General features: G+C 43.7%; 1 protein-coding gene across 1 annotated transcript in view; it reads right to left on the bottom strand.

The window, feature by feature from the left end:
• Window positions 1–22,797, bottom strand: part of mpp7a (membrane palmitoylated protein 7a) — a 131,645-nt gene that overhangs the window by 74,672 nt on the left and 34,176 nt on the right. The window contains exon 3 of the mRNA XM_041961721.1: window positions 9,916–10,034. Coding sequence (XP_041817655.1) covers window positions 9,916–10,034 — 119 coding nt within the window. The remainder of the gene's footprint in view (window positions 1–9,915; window positions 10,035–22,797) is intronic.

The following is a 22,797-nucleotide window of genomic DNA, read 5'->3' as shown; positions in this document are numbered from 1 at the left end:
AGCAGGCACGCATGCACACACACACACAGCACTTTCACACAAGACTCCTTGACTGAGCACGACAGACTGCTTCTAAGTATTTCAGCTCGCTTATCCACTGTACAAACAATCCAGTTTTCCACCATGCATTTGATATGCCCCAGTGGCCCGGTGAGGATTCCAAATCATTTCAACAGTCTGGTTAAATTGGCTAAACATTTCCTTATCAGTCTCAACACTGCAACTGCACAATGTTGAGAGACAAAGCTGTATCTCCTGAGAGTTACTAAAATGGAAAGTAGGCCTGACTCGAGTGTTAGCATTTACTCATTTACACACACAAAAAAATTTCATCACTCAAAAGCTGATATGTGGCGCAGAGAAGGAATAATTTACACACTCGGCCACACACTTGCACCCACGCACATGCAGTCAAATGCACCACTCCACAATTGTGCTCCAGACTACGCACACACAGACATACACACATACACAACACAACACTCATCCCACTTCTGATTTAAGAGCAGCTGTGCAGGAATGTGTTGACAGCCTACAGGCTGCTGTCAGGTCCCATCAGAGAACAGACAGGGACGGCTATTCTCCCAACAGCCACTCCTGAGTCTCCCCTCAGCCCAGCATGGTGAAGGGAAGCAAGGCCATGGGTCTGACTGATAGCTGGGCCCTAGTCCTGGAGCCTCCAGCTGGATGTCCCAGAAAGCATTCCAGCACAATGGTGGAACAGAAGGCGCTCTGGCTGGGAAGAGAGTGACAGAGGAGCCCCAGCGCCAACTTGGTGTCTGTAGGGCCAAATCCACACATGTGGGTGCTTGTGCACGCACGCACACACGCACACACACACATACGCATGCACTCATGCGCGCGCACACGCGCACACACACACACACACACACACACACACACACACACACACACACACACACACACACACACACACACACACACACACACACACACAGATGGAGCTGTGTCAATTTGTGACAGAATCGCTCAGTAGGACAGAAAGCGACAAGAAAAGCAGTTTGTTTGCTGTCAAATTGTGAGCAGCTACAGATGCTGTGTGCAATTAAAACATCTGTTTTAGGATTGTTAGACATAATATTTCCTCCTCACTACACAAACCATGTTTTTTTAACTAGAGAGCATTCTGCAGTAGTTGCCCGAGGATACTGTGAATTTTAGTCGGAGAGAGGTGATTGTTGTGACATGACACAATCACAAGATGGGATCTGTCCCTTCTAATGACATTCTCATCGGAAATGTTTTTCAGTATTTGGCCCTGGGTTAGAAGTTTTGGGGAAGTTCTGATAAGCAAAAAGACATGCAACATATGTGGATGAATTCAGTTGAATCTTTTTTTAAGTTCTCATCTGTCTTTGATAACTACCAGAGGAAGAAGGAAAGGAAGAAAGAAAGAAGCACACAATACAAAGACACTTAAGTCAGCATTCCAATGGCACTTTCACGACTTTCTGGTGAGAAGAATGCAGCAGAACTTAAATGTCTTTGCATATGCATATCCCTCTGCCCGTGACAACTCCAGCTAAACCCTGGCCTTAAACAGGTAACGGCCATTTCAGCTTGACTTATTCACACAGTCTCCTGTGATAAATCATGACCTGTTAGGACTGTGTCTTAGCCAACAGATCAGCCATGCTTCAAGGTCAGCTTAGAGGTTCAAATCCCTGTGTAAAGCCGACATTACTCGGCTATAAAACATGGTGCATTAGGCGTGTCGTGGAGGTAATCTGTTGAAGGCCTGAGGTAGGCAGATGGTTGCTCAGCTCAGCTGTAGAACAAAAAAGCTGCGACTTGAGGACCCCAAAACAAGACAGAAAAATGCTGAAGGAAAGCGCACGCAATATAGTAGGTTTGCAATGGCCTCGTGAAGCGCAGGAACTTGCACAAGAGAAGTGATAAGGCTATGGATGGAGCAAAAAACTGGTACAAGCTTGGAGTGGTGACAACATGAGCCTGAGTAGACTCCACTGTTTAAGTGTTACTGACTTAAACTGCTGTCAGTGTGTTTTATGTTTTATGGCATCAAATTTAAGACTGCCACTCCAGGGCAACTCCTGGAAATTTTCATCCTCATCTGTTTAATTTCACATAGCCACGTCATATTTGAACAGTTACTCTCTACTGTTCATGAGGTCCCAACAACTCCACCCTGCACTCCGACTCCTCTGTCTGTTCTTCTACAGTAGAAGGCCGTAAAAGGACAGGCAGGCAGCTCCGGTTACTTCATCTGTCCTGATCATCTTTGTAAGAAAACAGATGAAATAAATGAGAGAGGCTGCCAGTGTCTGCAGCGCTCCAACATACCGCAGTCCTAGTGACATCTGCTTAGGTAGTTGTTGCTCCACCACCTCAGCTTACTTAGTTACTGTGGAATTTCTCCTCTGCTCGGTGAGTAAATGCGAGATTGAAATGCTTTTATTTACAGTTCAGGACATTTTCCAAGTGCCTGTCCATGACGCAGTAAGGTATTTTAAAGTCATTACCCCCCCTTTTGCATTGCGCATTCTCTGTCCCATTGGTGAGGCAGCAGTGCTCCTGGCAAACAAGAGAAGTGGCCTGGTGGAATGAAAAAAAGAAAAAAAACTGTGAGAGACGGTGTGCTGCAGCCAAGGAGGGCTTAGCTCAAACCAGAACACAACTGCTGGACACACAACCGAATCAAAGACTTCTTCGATGAGAAATGTAGTGCTACTTCTACGTAAAATAAGGCAGACGAGTCAGGATCAAAATGCTCACAACTCAGGGAGGAAAGCTCCCTGAAGGAGAGGCTGAGAAAAGATGAATGAATGTGCACCTTCACTAAAAGCTTAAAAAATACATGCTACAAGTAAGCAGTGTGTGTCCTGTCTCCACAGGGGCCTCAGACTAAGATGTGTTTGCTTCCAGAAATAACCTGCTGGCTTAAAATACACACAGCAACACACGTGGAGAAATAAATCTGAACACGGGTAAGATCTGATATGAAAAATTCCAACAAGGATAGACTGGAGCAAAAGCATAACATCAATCTTAATCTTCTTCAGACAACAGCTCCAAGCACTGCTAAGGATCACTTGAAGTTAAGGGCCAGACACCTTAGAGACATTTCTAGAAACCTTTAGTAATAAAATTCAGTGATTCAAACTATATTTATGTTCTCTTCATGATCAAAGCACAAGCAACAGTAAGAAGAACAATGACTGTCTCGGGCCTTGATGTCAACGTGGAGGTGTAGTCGTGGAAAAAAGCAGGCCTTACTAACACTAATCCAGACACACTTGAGCAAGCAAAGTCTGGCACAGAAAGAGGGAGAGAGCGTGCAGGAGAGCAAAAGCTTGATAGATGGAGAAGTGTGCTGATGGAAAGAGAAAGAGAGGTCTGGAGATCACAGGGCTGTATTGTGTTTCTGTTTCCGAGTCCTGCAAGGAGGCTGAAGGCCTCTGGTTAATGTCCACTTCCCAGAAAACCTTAGGTCGGACCGGTTTAGGTTGACGATCTTTCTCACACTGCTGTTTCTATATCTACCCGCCGGAGCGGATCCGGTATCAGGCCTCCGTAAAGCCACCTGGGTCCGATCTCTTGGCCTGATCCAGAACACCTTGTCAAGGGCTCTGTGGCCCAGTAGACAAGACCAAGTTAGGGAAACGGGAAGGGGGGGGATTACAGACAACTGGAACAGCAGTGAAATGATATGTTTACTCAAGGAGCAGAAGAAGACAAGTTTAGATTAGATTTTTCTTCTGTTTATGTCAGTTTACAAAGGGTTGGCTTTAGCCTTGGCTTGATGGCATCAGGTCCTGGACATCGTGTCTGTTGAGGGTGCAACTGGCTTATCCTGGTAACGAATTAGATTCAACCAAAATTACATTCAACTCTGTGTCATCAAGGAGTAGATATGAGAAATTACAGCATCCAGCTAGCGAAACTCACACAAAAGGACAGCAAATTTAACAATCTTTCACTGTGGATCTCCCATCCCAAATAACCTGTCTCAGACAATCTTGTGTGGTGGTTGATCTACTAAAATGTAGAATTTTATTTGGAAAAATAAAGACTACACCAGCGATACTATTAGGAAGGTCTGCCAAGGCTTTCAGCCAATTTTTCTGTCAATACCTATTTCTCCAGGCCAAGACTTTATGATCCTGTCGGTACACCTCCCTTTGACAAAAGCCTGTTTAACTTTTCTATAATCTTTAATTGCCTAAGCCAATAAAATTCTTCTTGTCCTGGACTGGACAGCAATGCATTGAGGGTCTTAATGAAAATATGCCAATGATTGGTTTTGTATATCCTCACATTGCTGACCCACACACACACACACACACACACACACACACACACACACACACACACACACACACACACACACACACACACACACACACACACACACACACACACACAAGCCCAGCACCTTTCCTTGACCAAGATCCCATGCACAGCAGTCTGGTGCCAGAGCTCGGCTTTTGTTTGTAGTGGAAAAGGCCTGGAGAATGTGGCAGCTAATTAAGAACAAGCAGTAAATCCAATGGACGAGAGAGAGGGAGAGAGAGAGAGAGAGAGAGAGAGAGAGAGAGACAGAGAGAGAGAGAGAGAGACCAGGGCAGCGGGCCAACAATCATGTCAGCCACATCATTTAGATAAGAGATACATTATTTCCTCCTGGAGCTCTTGGAAAAGTGAGCAGAGAGGCCCCTGACACACTGTCATAGATGTATCCTGTGAGGCCAGGACAGTGCAGCACACAGTCACACTTGTATGCAGGCGACGACCGTCTTGAGGCACAGCTGAAATCCCCACAGCAAGTTTTCTTTCTGTGTTTTGGCCTCTGACTTCGCACAGGACAAAGCCATTGTGAACAAAAACAAAGGGAAGTGGTATATATTTATCAAGCAACTTACTCATATGAGGGCATAAAGCCAGTATAAATGCACTGACTTATTGAATCAGGTTGATCTGAGTATTTTTGAGGCAGTCAATTCAATGTATAAATTTGTTAAGAGTATCTTTAAAAGCTCCAGGTGAGCCCATGATGTCTTCAGGCAGTTCTCGGACCACGAAGGAGCCATAAATACACTATATGGCACTATGACCCTCATTTTCCATATCTTATATACTGCTCTATGTCCTATTAAGATTGACTTCGTATCGTGTAGACCTTCTGGTTTCACTTTGAGCCCCCTTTTTTTTCCTTAGGAATACAAAATCGGGGTCAAGCAAAGTGACCTGGAATAATGGATGTGGAATCACTCCACAGAGTTTTTCCTTGATTACCAATACAGACATTTGACTGATAGAATGAGGACTGGTGGATCTGCAGGCCTCTCCTCATTTTCACTGTCCCCTCAGTGATCTAGACGTAGACAATGAGTTTTAAGGTTATTCAGTAACAGGCCATGCTGCAGCCTGTCTGCTATACTAAGGAGTTTCCCTCCTCCTTTCCCCTGTCCCTATCACAACCTTGCCTTTGGCTTAATCCATCATCTATTCATCTAGCTCTTCTGGCTCAATTCAGAGGTTCTTGTTTGTGGACATTGAGCATGATCTTTCGACTTCATGCTGTAGTCGACCATTAAACTCCTATGAAAATATTTGGAAGGTAGCCTAAGCGCAGAGTATAACATTGCAAGGAAGGGGATTTATTTTGGATTTAAGTGAGGTTTTCAAACCGTAAATAACCACCCGGCTCGTGTCAGAAAGAATATTTTCTAGTAATAAATGGCAAGTTTAAGCACTATAACCAAAGTTATAGTTCCTTAATTTACAATCACTACCTTACCAAAGCTCCAAGCTTCGTCAATAACAATACAAGAATTTACATTGAGTTGACGTTCAAGAGGCTTGATGAATATGAAGGTCATTTCTTTTAAGGACGGAAGCTCCGTTCTCCAAAGCAGCCTCCAAGTATTTGCTTAACTCCCTGAGAGGGTTCCTGTTCCCCCAAAATAATAAATACAAACCTCAGAGGCTACCAGTGCACAGGACGTGCTGACCACAGACAGTACAAGTGGATCTCTGAGGTGGTATAGGTTTACAGGCAAAGTCCTGAAACAGAGACGATTAGCCAGGTTTTATTGCTGCGTACAGTGTGGTGGGCTTAAATGGCTCACAGAGAGCTATTGCAGCAGGGGGAGAGGTTTAGAACAATTTCCTTTTGTGATCTTCCTTGGTAATAAGGACTGTAAGCTAGGTGTGTAAAGGATGTAAGTTCCAAAAGGTCAAGTCTATGGTGGCTGTCAAGGAATAGAGTTGATGGGCTTTACAGGGTGAGTCCTAAAACTTGGTATCCAATGAATAACTGGATCAAGCTCTAGGTAGTCCTCCAAGTCTGGTACCACAGGAATACAGTCCAGTTTGTCTGAAAATGAGCTCATTCATCAAAAATAGCTGAAACTTTCCACTTGGGTACAAGCGTCAGCTGCAGCACCTTTACATGTCATTAAAAGCCTGTAGCACTGAAGAACAAACTGGCAAAGCCACATCAATATTGCTGTGTAACAACGACACAAGTGCCAAGCCTATTAGCAACTAACAGGAGCAGAATTTAAGGGAAAACTGACTGACCACAAAATGAGGGATCTCTGGGCCTGGCTGAAGGCCTGCTGACAGAAACTTGGTCTTAAAGGAGAGCCCCACCTGAGGCAGGTGGAAATTGAATATTGTATTATATTTCCTGTGGCTTTTTGTGGAGCTGGAACTTGGCAGTGGAACAGTGAGTGTGGTGGAATTTATAGAAAGCACACTTGAGTAACCCCCTTTAATTGAAAAGAGGGGAACTGTCTGCGTCGTTTTAGCTATGCTAGCTATATACGCCAGCACTCACATTTCATGTCAGTTCTGATACTGCACTGCTGAAAAGTCTGCAAAATGAGGCGAACTTGTGAGCCTCGGCCCCTGCTGAAAGATGATATTAGAAAATATTTGCTTCATCTCTGTGACATAATAGGATTAGGAGGGACATGAGAGGCTGTCCCAACCATCTGATGAGGGCAGGTGAGGAAAGACAGAAAGAACCTAACGCTGGTATTAAAGTCTTCATGTAGGTCTGAATCCTCTCTTCTTCTTTCTTGTCTCTCTTTCCGTCTTTGACACGTCTTCCTCTGGTCCTTTTCTCTCACTCCAGACAGACTGACCAGTAACTGATGCTCCATAATTACCCAGGTGAGGCTTGATCGTTTCCATATGACCGACCGGGGTTGTCGAGCCTGTCAGATTAACATGATGTGTGTGTTTTCTCTCTGCTGTTTAGCCATTCCCAAAGTATCCCCTTCACAGCCTTGTGGAATAAAAGGTGGAATCTGTGGAGATTTGCTGGTGGGGCTTTAGAGGAAGGGGACAATTAAGGTTTTATTAATGGTGTGCCACTGATGTTAGCCATGTTCACCTGCATGTTGCATCCGAGCGCTGGTCTCTGCTGTAAGGCGAGATGGTTGTTCTGTACTTCTGTGTGTTTCAAAGTCGGCCTGTCTGTCCATTTGGCTCACTGGCTGACAGGCTGGCTCACGTCTCAGTACCAAGCAGAAAGCAGAGGAAACACATAGTTCTGCTTGTCTGGAGCGGGGCAGTTTCCACTTATGCCTCCACGTTAACGATAAGAGACGCTAAAAGCAGCTCAGTTTCTCTCCATTGAATAAAAGGAAGAATAAGAAAATAGGAGGACCAGGCTCATTTGGTGGAGAAATAATGAGGTTCTTTGATATTATGCTGATGTATTTGATGAATTGTGTGGCTGTACTGTGGGCATTTAGCCTAAAGTGAGAGCCACTCACTCTCTTGCTGGCAAATAAACAAAGCAGTAAGCTGATTTTAATCACTCAACCCTTCTTTCACACTAACACACACATATGCAAATGCACACCTTCTCCCTTGCTAATTTCTCCAGCTCCACCTGTGGATTTCAAGGCAATACTGGGTCAGATGTAATCCCTCACGTTCTGGGTCTCCCAGATGAACGTGCCTGAAAAACCTCTACATGGAGGCATCCAGGGTGAATCCAATTGAACAACCTCAACTGACTCTTCTCAATGGAAAAGCAGCAGTTCCAGTTCATCAACTTGGATTGGGGTATTGCACGGCAGTGATGGTGAACACTGCACAGGAAAATTATTTACTTTGGTGATAATTGAAGGACAAATTCTTCTAGAAGTTTTGGTGCAAGGCTTTCTGCACTCCAGGTAAAAAGCCTGTGAGGATATGGCACTTTTGTTTGAACAGCACCAACACTTTCTCCCCTTCAAGCTCCTCTTGAATGTTTAGCTAGGTATAATCAGGGGTGGTTAGTGGGCTAGGTGAATTCTGGAAGTTCCACCCTTATGCCTGGCTAAGTATCACAGAAACATAATGCCACCTTCATTAGCATCATTCTCTCTGCCCCACACTATGCAGTGTTTTCTTTGGGGCCGGCGAGAACGAGAGCCCAAACCTGCCCATCATTATCCATGTTCAAGATGCCTTATTCTTTGGCCATTCATAACAATCCAGGCATCAAATGAAACCCTTCTGGTTTCCTCAAGTCCCGACATTAGGGTTTTACTTCAGCATCTGAGGTATGCCATAATTCAGGTACTTTTACACACTCACACTGGCGTTACAACCCTGGACCCTGAACAAACATGCTTACACAGAAAAGAGTTCTTTAAAGGGAGGGAAAAATAGGTCGATTTTTCTCTCTCAATTGTCTCTGTGGCATAATGATTCTGGCTGGAGAGAAAGAGAGACCACCAAAGGGGGAAATATATCATGCCAGCAGATGAAAACAGTGTTGGGCATTCTTTCAAAATTGGAGACCATATACAGTACAAAGGTTATAGTCAAATGTAGCTCTAACAATTAGATAAGTTTTCTTAGTAAATTGACAAAAAAAACCCCAGTTACATCAATGGACTACAGAAAGAGCTGAAGCAGTTATTATACATAATTACTGGCTGAAAAGTGACTGACAAGCTGATTTACAGTACAAAAACACCATGTGACAAAAACCTCCCTGTTCCCTTTCCAATAGCAGGAGATGAAGAAGGAGACTGTCTGCAGATGGCAGAGAATCCCAAGTGAAGATGAGACTGGGGAAGACAGACAAAATGTGTTGCATTCATTATCTACAGTATCTCTGTCTGCTAGCATATAAAGATATCAAATGTGCTCATCTTCTCCCCAAATTCTGCAGCTAGCTAGTTTAACAGGCAGTAACCGGACCACAGGTCCATTCACGCTGGCAGAGGGGGAGTTAGAAGATCTGGGTGGGTAGAGTGCTGGAATGACAATAAACTTAGCATTGAATGAATGAGACTGGAAGCAGGCAGTCTGGATAAAGCAGTGTTGAGCAAAGGTAGAAATGTGTGTTTTTATGTGAATTGGAGAGGTCGGCTCAGGGGCGTGGGCTGTGGGAGAGAGGGTTCAGATTCTGTCCCGTCCCACGAGAGGAAGGATGTGACTGTGCTGGTGGCTAATGCAGATTTAAGGTAGATGCCAGATAAAGTGTTAAAAGAAGCCTGGGGTTGGGATAACATCTACTACTATTTCATATTTTTACATCTTTTTTAAATTATTGAGATTTTAAAAAAGCAATACAGATGATACTGTGGTGAGGTTGCCAGTTAAAGCTAATTATTCATGATTATAGAACTCTTTCTTTAAATTCCATGATGTGAGTATAGCTATATGCTGGTTAAAGAGCACATGCTTTGCAAGGACACGATTTTCTACTGTGCTGAAAATAAACATTGGTTTGATAGTGAGCATTTATGAAGAACTGAAGTACCTCAACTGTGATGGATATGAATTTGCTATTTGACAACTGCAGTGCCCTGGCAACAGCAACATGGGCATTAAAATCACATATACATTAACTGAACCACTATGAAAAACTTCAACTCATAACTAGAAAAGAAAGAGGTGCATTTTTTTTTGTTTTACCTTGATCAGCGAGTGGAGGCTTCTCTCTCCGAACATGTCCTGGAGGAAGGTGTTGTCCTCTGGGCGGCTGACATGGGGCTGCAGATGGGAGGGCAGAGCGGCCAGCAGCTCATACAGGCCTGCAGACAGGGAAGAGGAAACAGAGGGTCAGTATAGCAGTGGGAGGTATAAGGGCATGCACGAACAGTGACACAAAAAAACACCGGCAGTTTAATAATAACACAAAATAACAGAAGTGCTTTCTCATCTATGGATGCTCTCCGTTTCTTTGTCTCTTCCTTAGATGCACCCATCTAAGTAATACACAAAAATAAACATACATAAACTTGAAGGTACTACAAGCTACAGAAAAAACAAGCACTCTAATGCTACTCTTCTGCTTATCAGTGGAAGGAAAAGGGAATGTAGAAGCAATAAAGCATTTCCCCTCCAGCCTTTACTTCCCACTATTGTCCTGGCCTTTCCTGTTGTTTGAGGAACACTGCTGTCCCCAATCAGAAACAACTCCAGAAACCTTATGCCAGGCAGCTAGAAATTCCACGTTTGGATCAGTTGAAACGGTCAATATTAACGTTCTTTATTTTCAACTAAACAGATGGCACACATGCCTCAGGAGGATTTCCATCCACACATCTTTCTTGCCTGCAAACAATCAATTCCTGGAGTAAAGTGCACGTGTGTTTGCTAAACAGAAGTTTTGGAAGAAGTACTCTGGACAAATTCTGTGCGGCTGTTGTGCTGGTTATGTCAATATTTTTTATATTGAAAGCTTAAAATGGAATTGCACTGTTCTGAAATAACCTCTTGCACTTAAAAGAACTGGATTTGAGGTAAGTGAAGTGAACAGGCTTGGCTGTACACCAACCGATGTCATGAGCCTTTAGAATCATCCAGGCCTATGAGGCCTGTACACATCACCACAGCATGAAAGTTTGTTGGTGACAGTGAGAGAACCAGGTTGCATGGATCAGCAGTCCCATAGCTAAATGTGAATCCCTTCAGAGCAACACATGCTGAAATCATAAGGCCTTTCGGGGTTTACTAACCCGGCTTATAAAAAGAATGAATATTTCAAATTCAATTTACAGGGAACCAGGCTGGGGAGCTGATGGTTTCAAGATTAAGCAGAGGGGAGGAGAGAGCAGAAAACCATCGAGTGAGCAGGGTTCCTTCCAAACACAACAGAGTCTTTGAGCACAACTGATTGTGAGTAGTAGCAGATACCTGTTTGTTGTTCTGGTCTTCAGCGTGGCTGTGATCCACTTAACCAGGAGATATACTGAAGGTCAGGCCCAGACAGAGTGCAGTCAAGCCGGGTATTATGCCTCAAAGCTCCCTTTATACAAATGCACCAGAAAAGCCCCCCCAGCTTCAAACTTGAACACAACCACACAGTGCTTGAAAACCCTTTGAAGTAACACGTGATCATGTGAGGAAACTCTAAACACATTCACAATGGAGCCATTGAAACGTCAAAACAAACTTGAGTGGCTTGGCTACCTCTCTGAGAGTGTCTTTCATCAGAGGACAGAGCGAAAGAGAGGAAGGAGGAAGAAAAAAGCACCACAGACGCAACTGGTGTAATTCGTAGCTGAAAATGATTGATTGAAAACAATAGTTGACGTCGTTGGCTGGATGAATGACTGACTGACTGAACTGGCGGGCTCTCGGACTGGGTTAGAGCAAGTGTGTGCTGGCAGCTCAGACCATTTGGAGCGAGAGCCACGGCTGACTAACTTGCTGCTGCTGCTGGGCAGTCAGATAGATGGAGTGTCATCTGCCACTCTCAACCCTCTGCTTTCCATTTGGAGGCGATTTGGGGTTTGAGTCTCCGAGTTCGTTGAGCAGACGCACAGGATGTATCAAGATGATATCCTGCACCGCTCTTCAGCTCACATTCATTCTGTGTAGTGTTAGCGCCTCATACCTCACTGCTACAAAAGTTCTGTGGTCAAGAAAGAAGTACGAAAAAGCAGAGAAAAAGCCGCTGAACAAGAGGTTTTACACACAACACATGTGCACCAGTCATTACAGCGACCCCCCTGCTTTGACTCAAGCTTGGTGTGTGACTGTCCTTGGTATGTGATCCTCCAATGCCTGGTTCTGTGGTCCTCATCACCAAAAACTTTCTAGCTAACACAAACCTGTCTGAGGGCAGCTGGCCCGCTCAATCTTTTACAACTTGGAACTCCCAATAGAACATCTCACATAATATATTAAAAAAAAGATTTAAAGAGACATGGGATGAGGTGAGGAGGTGTAGGAAGGGCGTTGAGACTGGTGGTGGGGGGGTGGGAGATATAGGGTATTGTCATTACTATTGACATTGCTGAGATACTGGTAGGAGGACATGAAGGGAACGAGGGAGGGAAGGAGAGAGTGAGAGTCCCAAAGCATTATTTTCCCCAGGTGCGAAGTCTCCCCTCCTGTCTACACTCTCAGTGATTCAACTCTTTATTCCTTCTGACAACAATTCCTCCCTCTCCAAGTTGTGTGGTGTGTGCCAATGACACATTATGGTAAACACATTAGCTCCATTAGCTGATCAGAAATAATACAGTAATGGGGAAAAACGATAAAACGCAAGCTGCCACTGCGCTCGCCTTCTGGGGTCACTATGTCAGGTTGAACCCTCTGAACCAGAGAAAGCCCAGTTTCAAACAACAACAGAAAGAGATGCACAGAAGCCAAGAGCTAAACAAGGACTCTGCAAAGCTGAAATTAAATATGAGAATGTATGGGTGGACGAGAGTGGAGCAGAAATGGAGGCAGAAAGAGAGAGAGAGGAAATGAGCCAAGAAACAACCACAGCGGTGGTAAAATCACTGTGTGTGGACACTATAAAAAGTGGAGAGAGAGAGAAAGAAAGCCAGGTCCAGATGCACGGACACATGTATAGATCTGTAACATCAGAAACTGTGTCCAGCACAGACAGTGAGAGACAAAATGAGAGAGGGGGGAAGAAGAATAAAGGAAAAAAGACTGAGCCAAACCATCACCACTAAAGGGTGGACTGACTTGTTTCTTGCAGGGCTGGTCTGGCTTCATTTGATTTGTTTTGGCCAGACTATTCTGGACCCTCTCGTGTGGCGGCTGTGTGTAGTGAACCTGGCAGTGTGTTGTAGTAGACCACTGGGTTCTGTTGTGGCTAGTTTTGGACCAGCCCAGAGGTCCAGAGTACCAGCATAATGTTGTGCAGCATGGCCGAAACAGTCTTCAGAGAAAGCGGAGAGGCCAGGGCCTCCGAAGCTTCCCGTACGGAGGAAGTGACCACTTTAACTGCCAAGCAGCGCTTCCCCTCTCACGCCCACACCTCCACAGCGGTTAAAGAAAATAACAGTGTTTTTCACAGATCCCTTTTATGTAAAACACACAAAAAAAATCCCAGACAATGAAATGCATTAAACATGATACTCGTCAAATTACTAGTCACATAGGTCAAAGACCTCAGGGGTTTTCTAGGGCAGTGCGAGATGAGGAAATTACAGGGACTAATCTGACAACACAGAGTTTGCATGGTTGTAAAATGTGGTAAGGGTTACCATGACATTGTAACTTGGGCAGTGTTTACATACATGTGCTGCTGTGAGACAAGTCATCAGTGTGTTGATAACTCATGTGGTGGACAAGGCAGCACAGATACTAAGGGATCTTGTAACTGAACTACACACAGAAAGACAAACCCTCTGTCTGGTGAAAATGAACTTGTTCGAATACAGGAAATGAATGTTGGGTTTCGACTCAATTTCCTCCCTCCTGCACTTTCTCCCAGGTGCTGAATGAGTTATTGACCTCCCTCATATATCTTTCAGGAATAGGCTCACCAGACCACTGGGGGGTGGGGGATGAATTGTGACAACATGTGGGGGCTTTCTTAGCAGGTCACTATTTCAAACATGAACATGCTAGAGGCCCATCTGTACAGAAAAATAGTGGCAGACAGAGGTGGCAGCAAAAGAAGCAGCTGCAGACTCTGTAGCCTAATCCACTCAAGGCTTGATTTACCTCCTTATTCTCCATCCAAGGGAGGAGGAACGGCTGCTTGAAGCATAGCAGAGGAAGAAAGAGACAGAGAGCAAAGAGGAAAATGAACTGGAGCAAGATAAAGTGAAGAAACACAACATCTGAGATACAGACTGACATAAATAACATCTGATTAAAGCATGTGTGCAGACAGAAGAAGAATGATGACACTAAGGACAAAGATGAGAAAGAGCACCAAGAAATGACCGGGAAGAATGGCTGTCTGCAACAGCAAGAAATAACAACTGCTGTGATGATGATTCCTGCACTAATGTAAACAAGTTTTTGTCCAAAGGGAGAAATTCTAGACAGACAGTGGGTGGGAAGACAGATTTAACCTGAGTCAGGTGCCAAACAACAGGAGAAGTGTTTAGGGCCCCTTGTTCACGGCCAACACAAAGCAGGACAGAATATGACATCAGCCCACTGCCCGAGGCAGCTTCTGTTCAGTCCAGAGGACCAGTCCCTGACCCCTTTAAAACCTTCCTTTTTACTAAGGAGCATGGAACATCATTGGGTGCATTGGTTGGCAAGTTTAAGTGACCATTTGACTGGTGCGGCATCACCTACCAGACATAAAATTATATAGTATTACAAGATGTATTAGCTGAGCAGACGCTGCAGTCTTTAAACATAACTTACAATGAGTCCTGTAGCGTTCTACTTGGGATATATAACAGTGGTAGACCGTGGAAGAGCGTGGAGAGAGGTATAAAATATAAGGCTCAATCATGAACATAACAGCAGGAGTCTGCGCTCCATTCAAGCCCACAAGCCTCCCATTACCAGTTCCAAAAACCAAACCACTTCTCCACATTAAAAAAGGTCACGGGACTGAGCCCTCCAGTATCATCTTCAATGATATTTCAGTGTCATGGTCTCTGAATAACTCCATCGTTTGGAAGAAAAAAAAGAAGTGGCTTTTGCAAGATGTTAGTTAGGGCTTCACGGCATGGAAAAATGACTTCAGCAAGTACAGTGGGCCGGTCCAGGTGCAATCAACCGTCACTCCGATCATATATCGACTGTTTCACTACCGCAGGCTGAACTCTGGATGCATGTCATTTCAGGGCCTACAAAGAATCTGTGGCCCTTACTGAGATCATGCCTCATTTCAGGTGGAGCAAAAATAATCCAGGTTGCGGGAGCTTATCAAAGTTGCATGTCATAGCCAGAATAGGCCAAGCTTTTCAGAAAGGATTTAATTTATTTCATCGGATTTTCAACGTATCATTGAATATCACATTGTAAGTGCCTCACTTGTCCTCTGCTCCTTGCTTCGTCACACCTTTACTGTACAGTTCAAAGCGCTGTCAGCACATTGAAAACAGAGCTCAGGACAAAAGTACAAGTCTAATCAAGATAATTGAATGCATATAGTCTGTAGGATCTGTCAGCAACCTGAAGAGCCAGTCGTGTTTTCAGCTACAACAGCTTTAACAATCACATCGCAGACAAGTGAGGCTTGAGTGGAAGCACCTGCAACAGGGCTAAAGTGCAGTAACTTATAGGGAACTTGGTCTCTTGTCCAGGTCTGAGTAGTTAAACTTCCCTCCAGCTCAGCTTCCCAAACTTATATGATGTATAATGTAAGGAAAAAGAGAGGGAGAAAAAGTAAACGTTGAGAAAAGCCGAAAGGTTGGCAATATCTGGGCAGACAAAAAGATGACGACAGAGATGGTATCATAGAAGACAGATATATGAGATGTGGAGGATGGAGAATGTAGGAGAGTGCCAGTCTAGTGTTTTTGGATTCTGGGATGGAAGGTCCTGAAGTCTGTGCGAAGTCTGTGTTTGGGACTTGCCATCCAGGACTTGTCTTTCCCCAGATGAAGCTGAAAGGCCAACGAAAGGCCGTCTAAGCTTAGATTCGCTTTAACGTAGTAGACAAAACACAGAGGCCACAACAACTTGGCCAGATTCAAATGACCTGCCACCTCGGCTTATTGTGGCAGTGGAAGAGCAGCAGACTTTCTGGCACAGGCCTGCATGTTCTGTCCAAAGCCGTGGCCAGGTACTTATTTCTAGCAAGTCCTCCGGGGATATCAGAGGCACTCATGCCAATACCACCTGAAAGGCTTCATTTTGATCACACATTAATTGCAGCACTTATGAAAATTTGTGCTTTAAATTCAGACTCTAAATCTTTTGCTGTCTCAGTCTCAAAGTCGCAGGCTATTACTCAACATCCCATTGCCTGGTTGTCAAACAGAGCACATGGTCTGTAAAGCTGTTTTCGGGTTCTTTCTAATGCAAGTGAGCATATCCTGCCCGCCAATGACCGATTTAGTACCCTGTGTGCTTTGGAAGGAAACAGTGAAGGATGTCATCCTACCTCAACAAAAAGTAAAAGAATTCTTCGTATTCAAACAAATAAAAGCCATCATTTCTCACTCTAAGTCGAAGTCACTTGATTTCTTTCTTTTACATCTGCTTCCTTTGACTGCATTTTTTTGCTAAAGTGATGTGGAAATTTTAGTTCTGATGTAACTGGAAACAGGGAGCTCTTCCAGTGGCAACAAATCCTTGTGTTTCGGTACTGTATCACTGCGGCACAGAGCTGGCAACTGGCCAGGGACCACGACAAATGGTTGGAAGCTCCCAGAGGAACACCGCCCCCACGACACAGGCAAAGTCCTCCCCCAACCCTCCCCAAAGTCTCCCACGAGTTGAATCTGGCCAAGGCCAGATGCTCTGGATTCTTGACATCAGGATGGAAAAATTTACTGTTAACCTTGACAGAAAAAAAACCCCAATATGGCCGTATTCTTATCATATCGCTCATATTATTCAGAGCTTTGTGTTTCTATGTATGTATGTGTCCTACAGAGAAATATGTGTATGTGTAAGTAATAACGCAGTGAAGTCACAAAGTGCTTCACCATCGGAATATCTGCATCTCATTACTCGGTATCATTACAGAGCCATCGCCTTCTCCAACAGGGGGTGTTCAAGATTGGAGAGAATAAGATGGCTGGAATCGCTCATCTATCGCTCCCGCACAAACATGCACACATGGAGCCAGTAAGTTATTAGTGTATCTGGTAAAAGCGTTGTCCCATTGAAAGATTTCCATGTGCAGTCTTTCATGCGAGTGTCGCCCACCTCCTCTGCAGCTGTGCATGGCTGAACCACCCTTATCTTTAAATGCTGTGCGGGGGCCGTAAACCTTGATAGAACACGCAGGTACGGCTTGGAATAACACAGTTAACTTTAATAAGGTTAATAAAAGGGCATCGGAGTCCTTAGAAGTGCCTGTTCCAGAGTGGGTGTGCAAGGATTTGGGCTGGTCCCAGGCGTGTTGTTTAAGTGGCACCCTGCAGTGACGATTATGTTACACGAGAGGCCTGTCAGCAAGCAGTTGACTCGGCAGTACTACAGTCAGTGAAACCCAACTGAAATCAATCAATTTCAATTAATAAGCTACATTTTATATAGGTTCTTGAGAGTCTAGTTGATTAACATGAATGTAGTCATAACTAGAAATTGTAGTCTGACAGTTTCTGCATTTTTGAGGCTGGCACCAATATAGATGTTAGTTTAAACTAAAATTACTAACCAGTCAAGTAGCAGTGAAACCATGTCCGTCCAGACTCATAGGCAGTGGAGACTTTGAATTTATTCAGTGTATTTTTGTGGCAAATGTATGACATGTATGACTCCAGTGAATAATTTCCAGTGAGAAACATGACATTTTCTCTTAGAGGCTATTTTTACAGACGAGAACAGAGGATTGATAGAGATCTTCATGACATGGTGCGACAATCACCTGAAGCTCAATATCAGCAAAACCAATGAGCTTGTGTTGGACTGCAATGCTTCAAATATGAATCCACCTAAGTGAGGCAGCGGAGGCCCCAGAGATGTGTGGAGCTCAGTGCGTAACCTCATCTGACTGCCTAGTTTTTGACAAGACTCATCCTCAGGACCCACGCCAGAGGTTCAGATAAAGGCCTTCACAGATAAGATAGCAAAATTTACATGCAAGGATGTGCAGCCCATTGGCATTGCTTCAGGAGGTTTTCAGCACAATGACAGAGCTGGAGTCATGATTTATAAAATTGCAAGTTGCGCCATAATTTTGAGACACATAGACCAGTTGTATGATAGCACACAGGAAAATGTATAGACTACACTGGGTAAGACCCTCCCTCTGAGCACAAAGAGATGGACATCGCTGGGGGGTGGGGTTGTGTTCTAATTAATTCAGACGAATTAATATTAGTTTAAATTTGTTCTAGCATGATTTTTGGAAAAGGTGACAGCCCTAATGCAGCAGCAAGGGAAGCTAATCTTACATATGGACTCATCTCAAACATGGCAAACTACAGACAGCAGTGTCATCCACTACTATGCAAGAGAGATTTAGGTCTTGCTGTTCACTCTGATGTCTCCAGCTCTAAATCTCCAATATCACCCCATTCTACCTCTCCCCCACAGATGAACCATGCTACCAGAAAACTGCAGAAGCAGGGAGGAAATGGGGCTACGAGGAGCAAACACCCACTCTTACTCCAGGAGGCTCGGTGACCTCTGAATGGCATAAACCAGATGTTGTAAGTTTGAGGGTCTCTGATGGGAGAGCAGAGACGTTTGGAGTACTGAGAAAGCTCCCCATCTGCAGACAGTGAGCTGCCATTACTGTACAACCCTTATCGAGTGATGGGGCTAGTTAACACATCACTGCATACAGAGAAATGGTCTGTGCGTGGTACTGTGTGGTACAAAATCTAATTAGAATGTAAGATTTTTTTTTTTCTAGGCTGGTGAGATCATCTCTCTGTACATGTTTATGAGGCTCTTTAACATGGAGGTTTGTCCTTGTGGTTGACTGCACATGCTGTGATGCTGTAGGGCTAGGTAGAGACTTTTGGTAGGCTACAATACAAATGCAGCAAAACACAGTCACCCACACAGTGTTTTTTTTTAAAAAAAAAGATAACAAAAAAAGCCCTCAAAACTTAACCTTGCACCTAACAGAGTTCAGCAGGCAGGGAGATAAATGGTGCGTAGCAGACAGAGGAGTGGGCTGGGTTTGTCTGTCTGCAGATCCCTGAGTGGGAGCTGAAATAAACTGAGATGAACTGAGCCAAACTGAGCGGAGGCGTAACAGTTATCTGTCCCCGACTGAGCCCACAACAAAACTCCATCATAGCTGAACAGGAGGAGAAATGACTAAACAGCAGCTATCTGGAGGAGAGAAAGAGGAGCAGCTGCAAAGCTTTGTTAGAGGGGATGGAGGGGGGGTTACAGAGTGCTTAGGTTAATCTGAGCAGAGTTTTGACTTATTGCGTGAACAACTCTGTGGAGCAGGCTCCCCATTATCAGCCCTGTCAAGTGTTTGCACAATTAAAAACTAAATTTGTGGCTCTTATTAGCCGCCTTGTTTGAATGTGAATTAATGTGTGTTTGTGTATTAGATCTCAAGAATAGCAGCCAACAAAACGTCAAATAACAGCGTTCTAAAGCTCGGGACGGGTTTTACTGATGTTGATGGATGGAGAGTTGGGACTGGATACACTCAGACAAAATGTTTCAGACACCAAGAGCAGGGCCAGCATCATCAACTAAAGCCCTGTCATTAATCTGCTTCTAAAGCATTTATGAAAAACCTAAAAGTCACACAGTGAAATGAGTCCTCAGTAACCCAATCACCACTACAGCCTCTCCAGCATTCCCCATGGTCATATTTTAAGGCCAGTTCTCCAACTTTTTATTGTTCATTTTCTCACTTTTTGGTTTTATTTATTGGAATCTAATTCACACAGAGCCCTGTTGTTTATTTGGGCTGAGACCGAGCTGGAGAAAGAGGGAGATGGTATGATCTTACATGTGCCCTCCATTTGTCTGCCCATGTGTTTGCTCTCCAAACACTCCAATGAGCATTTTAATAAGATCTACACTTACCCAGTCTCCTGCCCAAAAGTGGTGATGAAATAGGAGAGCCACTACTAAAGAATAGTTATTTTAATGATAATATTTTTTTCCCATTATGTTAAAAGCCCAAGCACACTCCACCTTCTCTGAGTGTGTGTGTGTGTGTATGTATGTGTGGTGAGGCTGGTGTTGAGGTGTCTGCAGATGGCAGAACTGCTAAAGAAAAGAAGCTAAGGTACTGGCAAGATACTGTAATGTCTCGGTAATTATTGCCAGCCACCACATGTGGAGGAGGTATTGTTTGTCTCTGTGGATTTATGCTCGTCTGCTGAGGCGATGCTACCTTCATGCCAAATATCAAGATCTACGCAGAGAGTGCTGCTGTAGCTGATGTGGACGTCCTCTGAACTGAAATGACACGTCAGCCACTTCAAGCTCAAATCCTCTGCTGTAAATAAAAATATTACAACAAACTGTGCCAGATATTTCATGCTCCCAGACCAGACCTATACTACACATGAGGACCATTATTGGCTGAATCACTACTGAGTGACATAACAAGTGTGACACTTTTTATGTAATACTGTATGTCTGAGATTTTTAGTTTACAACAATTTTAACACCTTTTAACAGGGCACTATTTTTTGTAGGCAAGAGGGTGCTGTAATCTTAATAACGTGGCATTGTCCCGCAGTTGAACTGAAGTCATTAACTCAACATTAGTAATAATGAATATACAGGCCAGATTCCAAAAAAGTTGGGACGCTATGCAAAAAACATAAATGAAACAGAATGTCAAAATTTGCTGATCATATTTGACATATGCTCTTTGAAAACAGTACAAGGACAATATGTTTTTTGTAAATGGATGCTTATTCAAACAAGTTGTGACAGGAGCAACAAAAGACTGAGAAAGTTGTGGAACGCTCCAAAAACACCTGTTTGGATCATTCCACAGGTAAACAGGTTGATTGGCAGCAGGTGATAGTATCATGATTGGGTATGAAAGAAGCATTCTGGAAAGGCTCAGCTGTTCACAGCGGGGATGGAGCGAGGTTCACCACTTTGTGAACACATGATTGGATAAAGGAGATTACTACATGGGCAACACTTGGTAAAGCAGTTGTTTGCAAATGATTGTGTTCTGTTTTTACTTTCATTTTACCCAGTGTCCTTTGCTGGGTATAGAGCTAAAGTGGAAGATTCATTAGCCTGGGTTTTTCCAACAGAAAATTGACTACTTGAACTTTTAGACATTCTTGGTATGTAAAGAATAGCAAATAGAATAGATAAGTGTTATAAATTATGGTCCCGGAGGGATTTGGGATCAAGTCAGGAATTGCCTTTAGACATCACAAATTTGCGTTTAAATCAGACACGACCAACATTTTGACGCCCTCACTTCAGCCACATTTTCTCAGGGTTTTTTTTTTCTTTTTTTTCTTATTTTGAGTCTGATCCTGGGAATGATTTTGGAACCTGGTTCTCCTTACTGGTTAGAAAAACCCTATTACCCCCTATACAGAATTACAAGTTAACGTGGTGTTGAATCCCCCTCTCTAATTATGTGTTGTTGTTTATTTATGTATTGTTTGTGTTTCCTTTTGAAAGGAAACTGATCAAGATGGCTAACAATCAAGGCTTGATGACTTAGTGTAATCAAACATGTCTCCATCACTTCTTTAAGTGTCAGCAGTCAGCATTACAACACAAAATTACAATAAAGAAAATTCAATATATTAATCCTATTAATTCAAACAGTATTAAATAGCTGTATAACTTAGTAGTAACAAGTATAATTGGAATAATTTAATAAGTGAGTATTAGTAGGGGAGGAGAGGATATTCAACAATGAATTTTACTTTTAAGTCAGCTATCATTTCTTTATACATTTTCAGCATGTTGCAGCCTTTATTAGACTGTTTAAAGCTGTAGTCTCAAGCGCCAAATGATCTGACCAAGAACAGATGGAGCTGAAAGGTTTGTCTCTAGCAGCGCACCATAAATATGACAGATTTTCCATCATCCTAACGGAGCTTTATCCCTTAAATCAACAGCATTATTATGATACCAAGAGTAATACTACCAGTATTCTGTGTAAACTTTGGTACGATGCCGGGTAGTCTCGATGCCAGGCCAGCCACAAGCATTTGTGACTTCACCAGGCCTGGAGATCAGTGACCTAAAGTTCATCCATAATGTTCATCGTGTTTCACCTGCACACACAACTTCACAGGACCATCAAGGGGGAAGCAGCGGAGATGGGCCGGAGGAGTCTTTACGTGTTTTATTTGGAAACCTGAGCCCTTGCCGGTAATTGCCCAAAATGACTCTAATCGTAATTGACGGTCTGGCTTTCTACTTTGTCTGCACAAATTTCCAGGACGACGGGGGCTACGGTAACTCTGTTAAAAGTCTGGACCCAGAAAGGCACACACTCTTTATCCATCAGAGCGGGACTTAATGTCCGTCCTCCTTTTGTCCTTTTGCTATCTTGCTCCTCTGCGTGTGTGTGCATTTGTGTGTGTAATGATGTAGCCGGCCATTAAGCCACACTGAGGGGAGGATAGTGTTCCTGAGGGAAGAGGTGGTGATTTCTGGCAGCTGTCTCGGCGTTGACAAGCTTGACGTGTTCCTCGCGCTGACATCACGCAGTCACACAGTCTCTCACACATACACACACACGCCTCAGAACAGAGCAGAGATGACGAGAGAGATGTAGTGCGGTACACATACTTTACATTATGCTCTGTGTTGTTAAACTGTAAATTTGTACAATATGCATACTGTATTTGCAGTGGTGTGTTTTTCATTTGGCTGGGCACAAAATGGAGTGAAAATGGACTTATGGTGTATTTTCCAACCACAGTTTTAGAAGGTCCACTCCAGGTGAGAAAAAGCAGTCTTAGACAAGAGTAACTATTCTAATCTGAAATTAAATGTCTGTACGTCTTTAAGTTGTGGGCACACGACCAGACTCCT

Source organism: Chelmon rostratus, chromosome 20 (assembly GCF_017976325.1).
Source record: "Chelmon rostratus isolate fCheRos1 chromosome 20, fCheRos1.pri, whole genome shotgun sequence".
NCBI lineage: Eukaryota > Metazoa > Chordata > Actinopteri > Chaetodontiformes > Chaetodontidae > Chelmon > Chelmon rostratus.
This window is presented reverse-complemented; position numbering and strand designations above follow the sequence as displayed.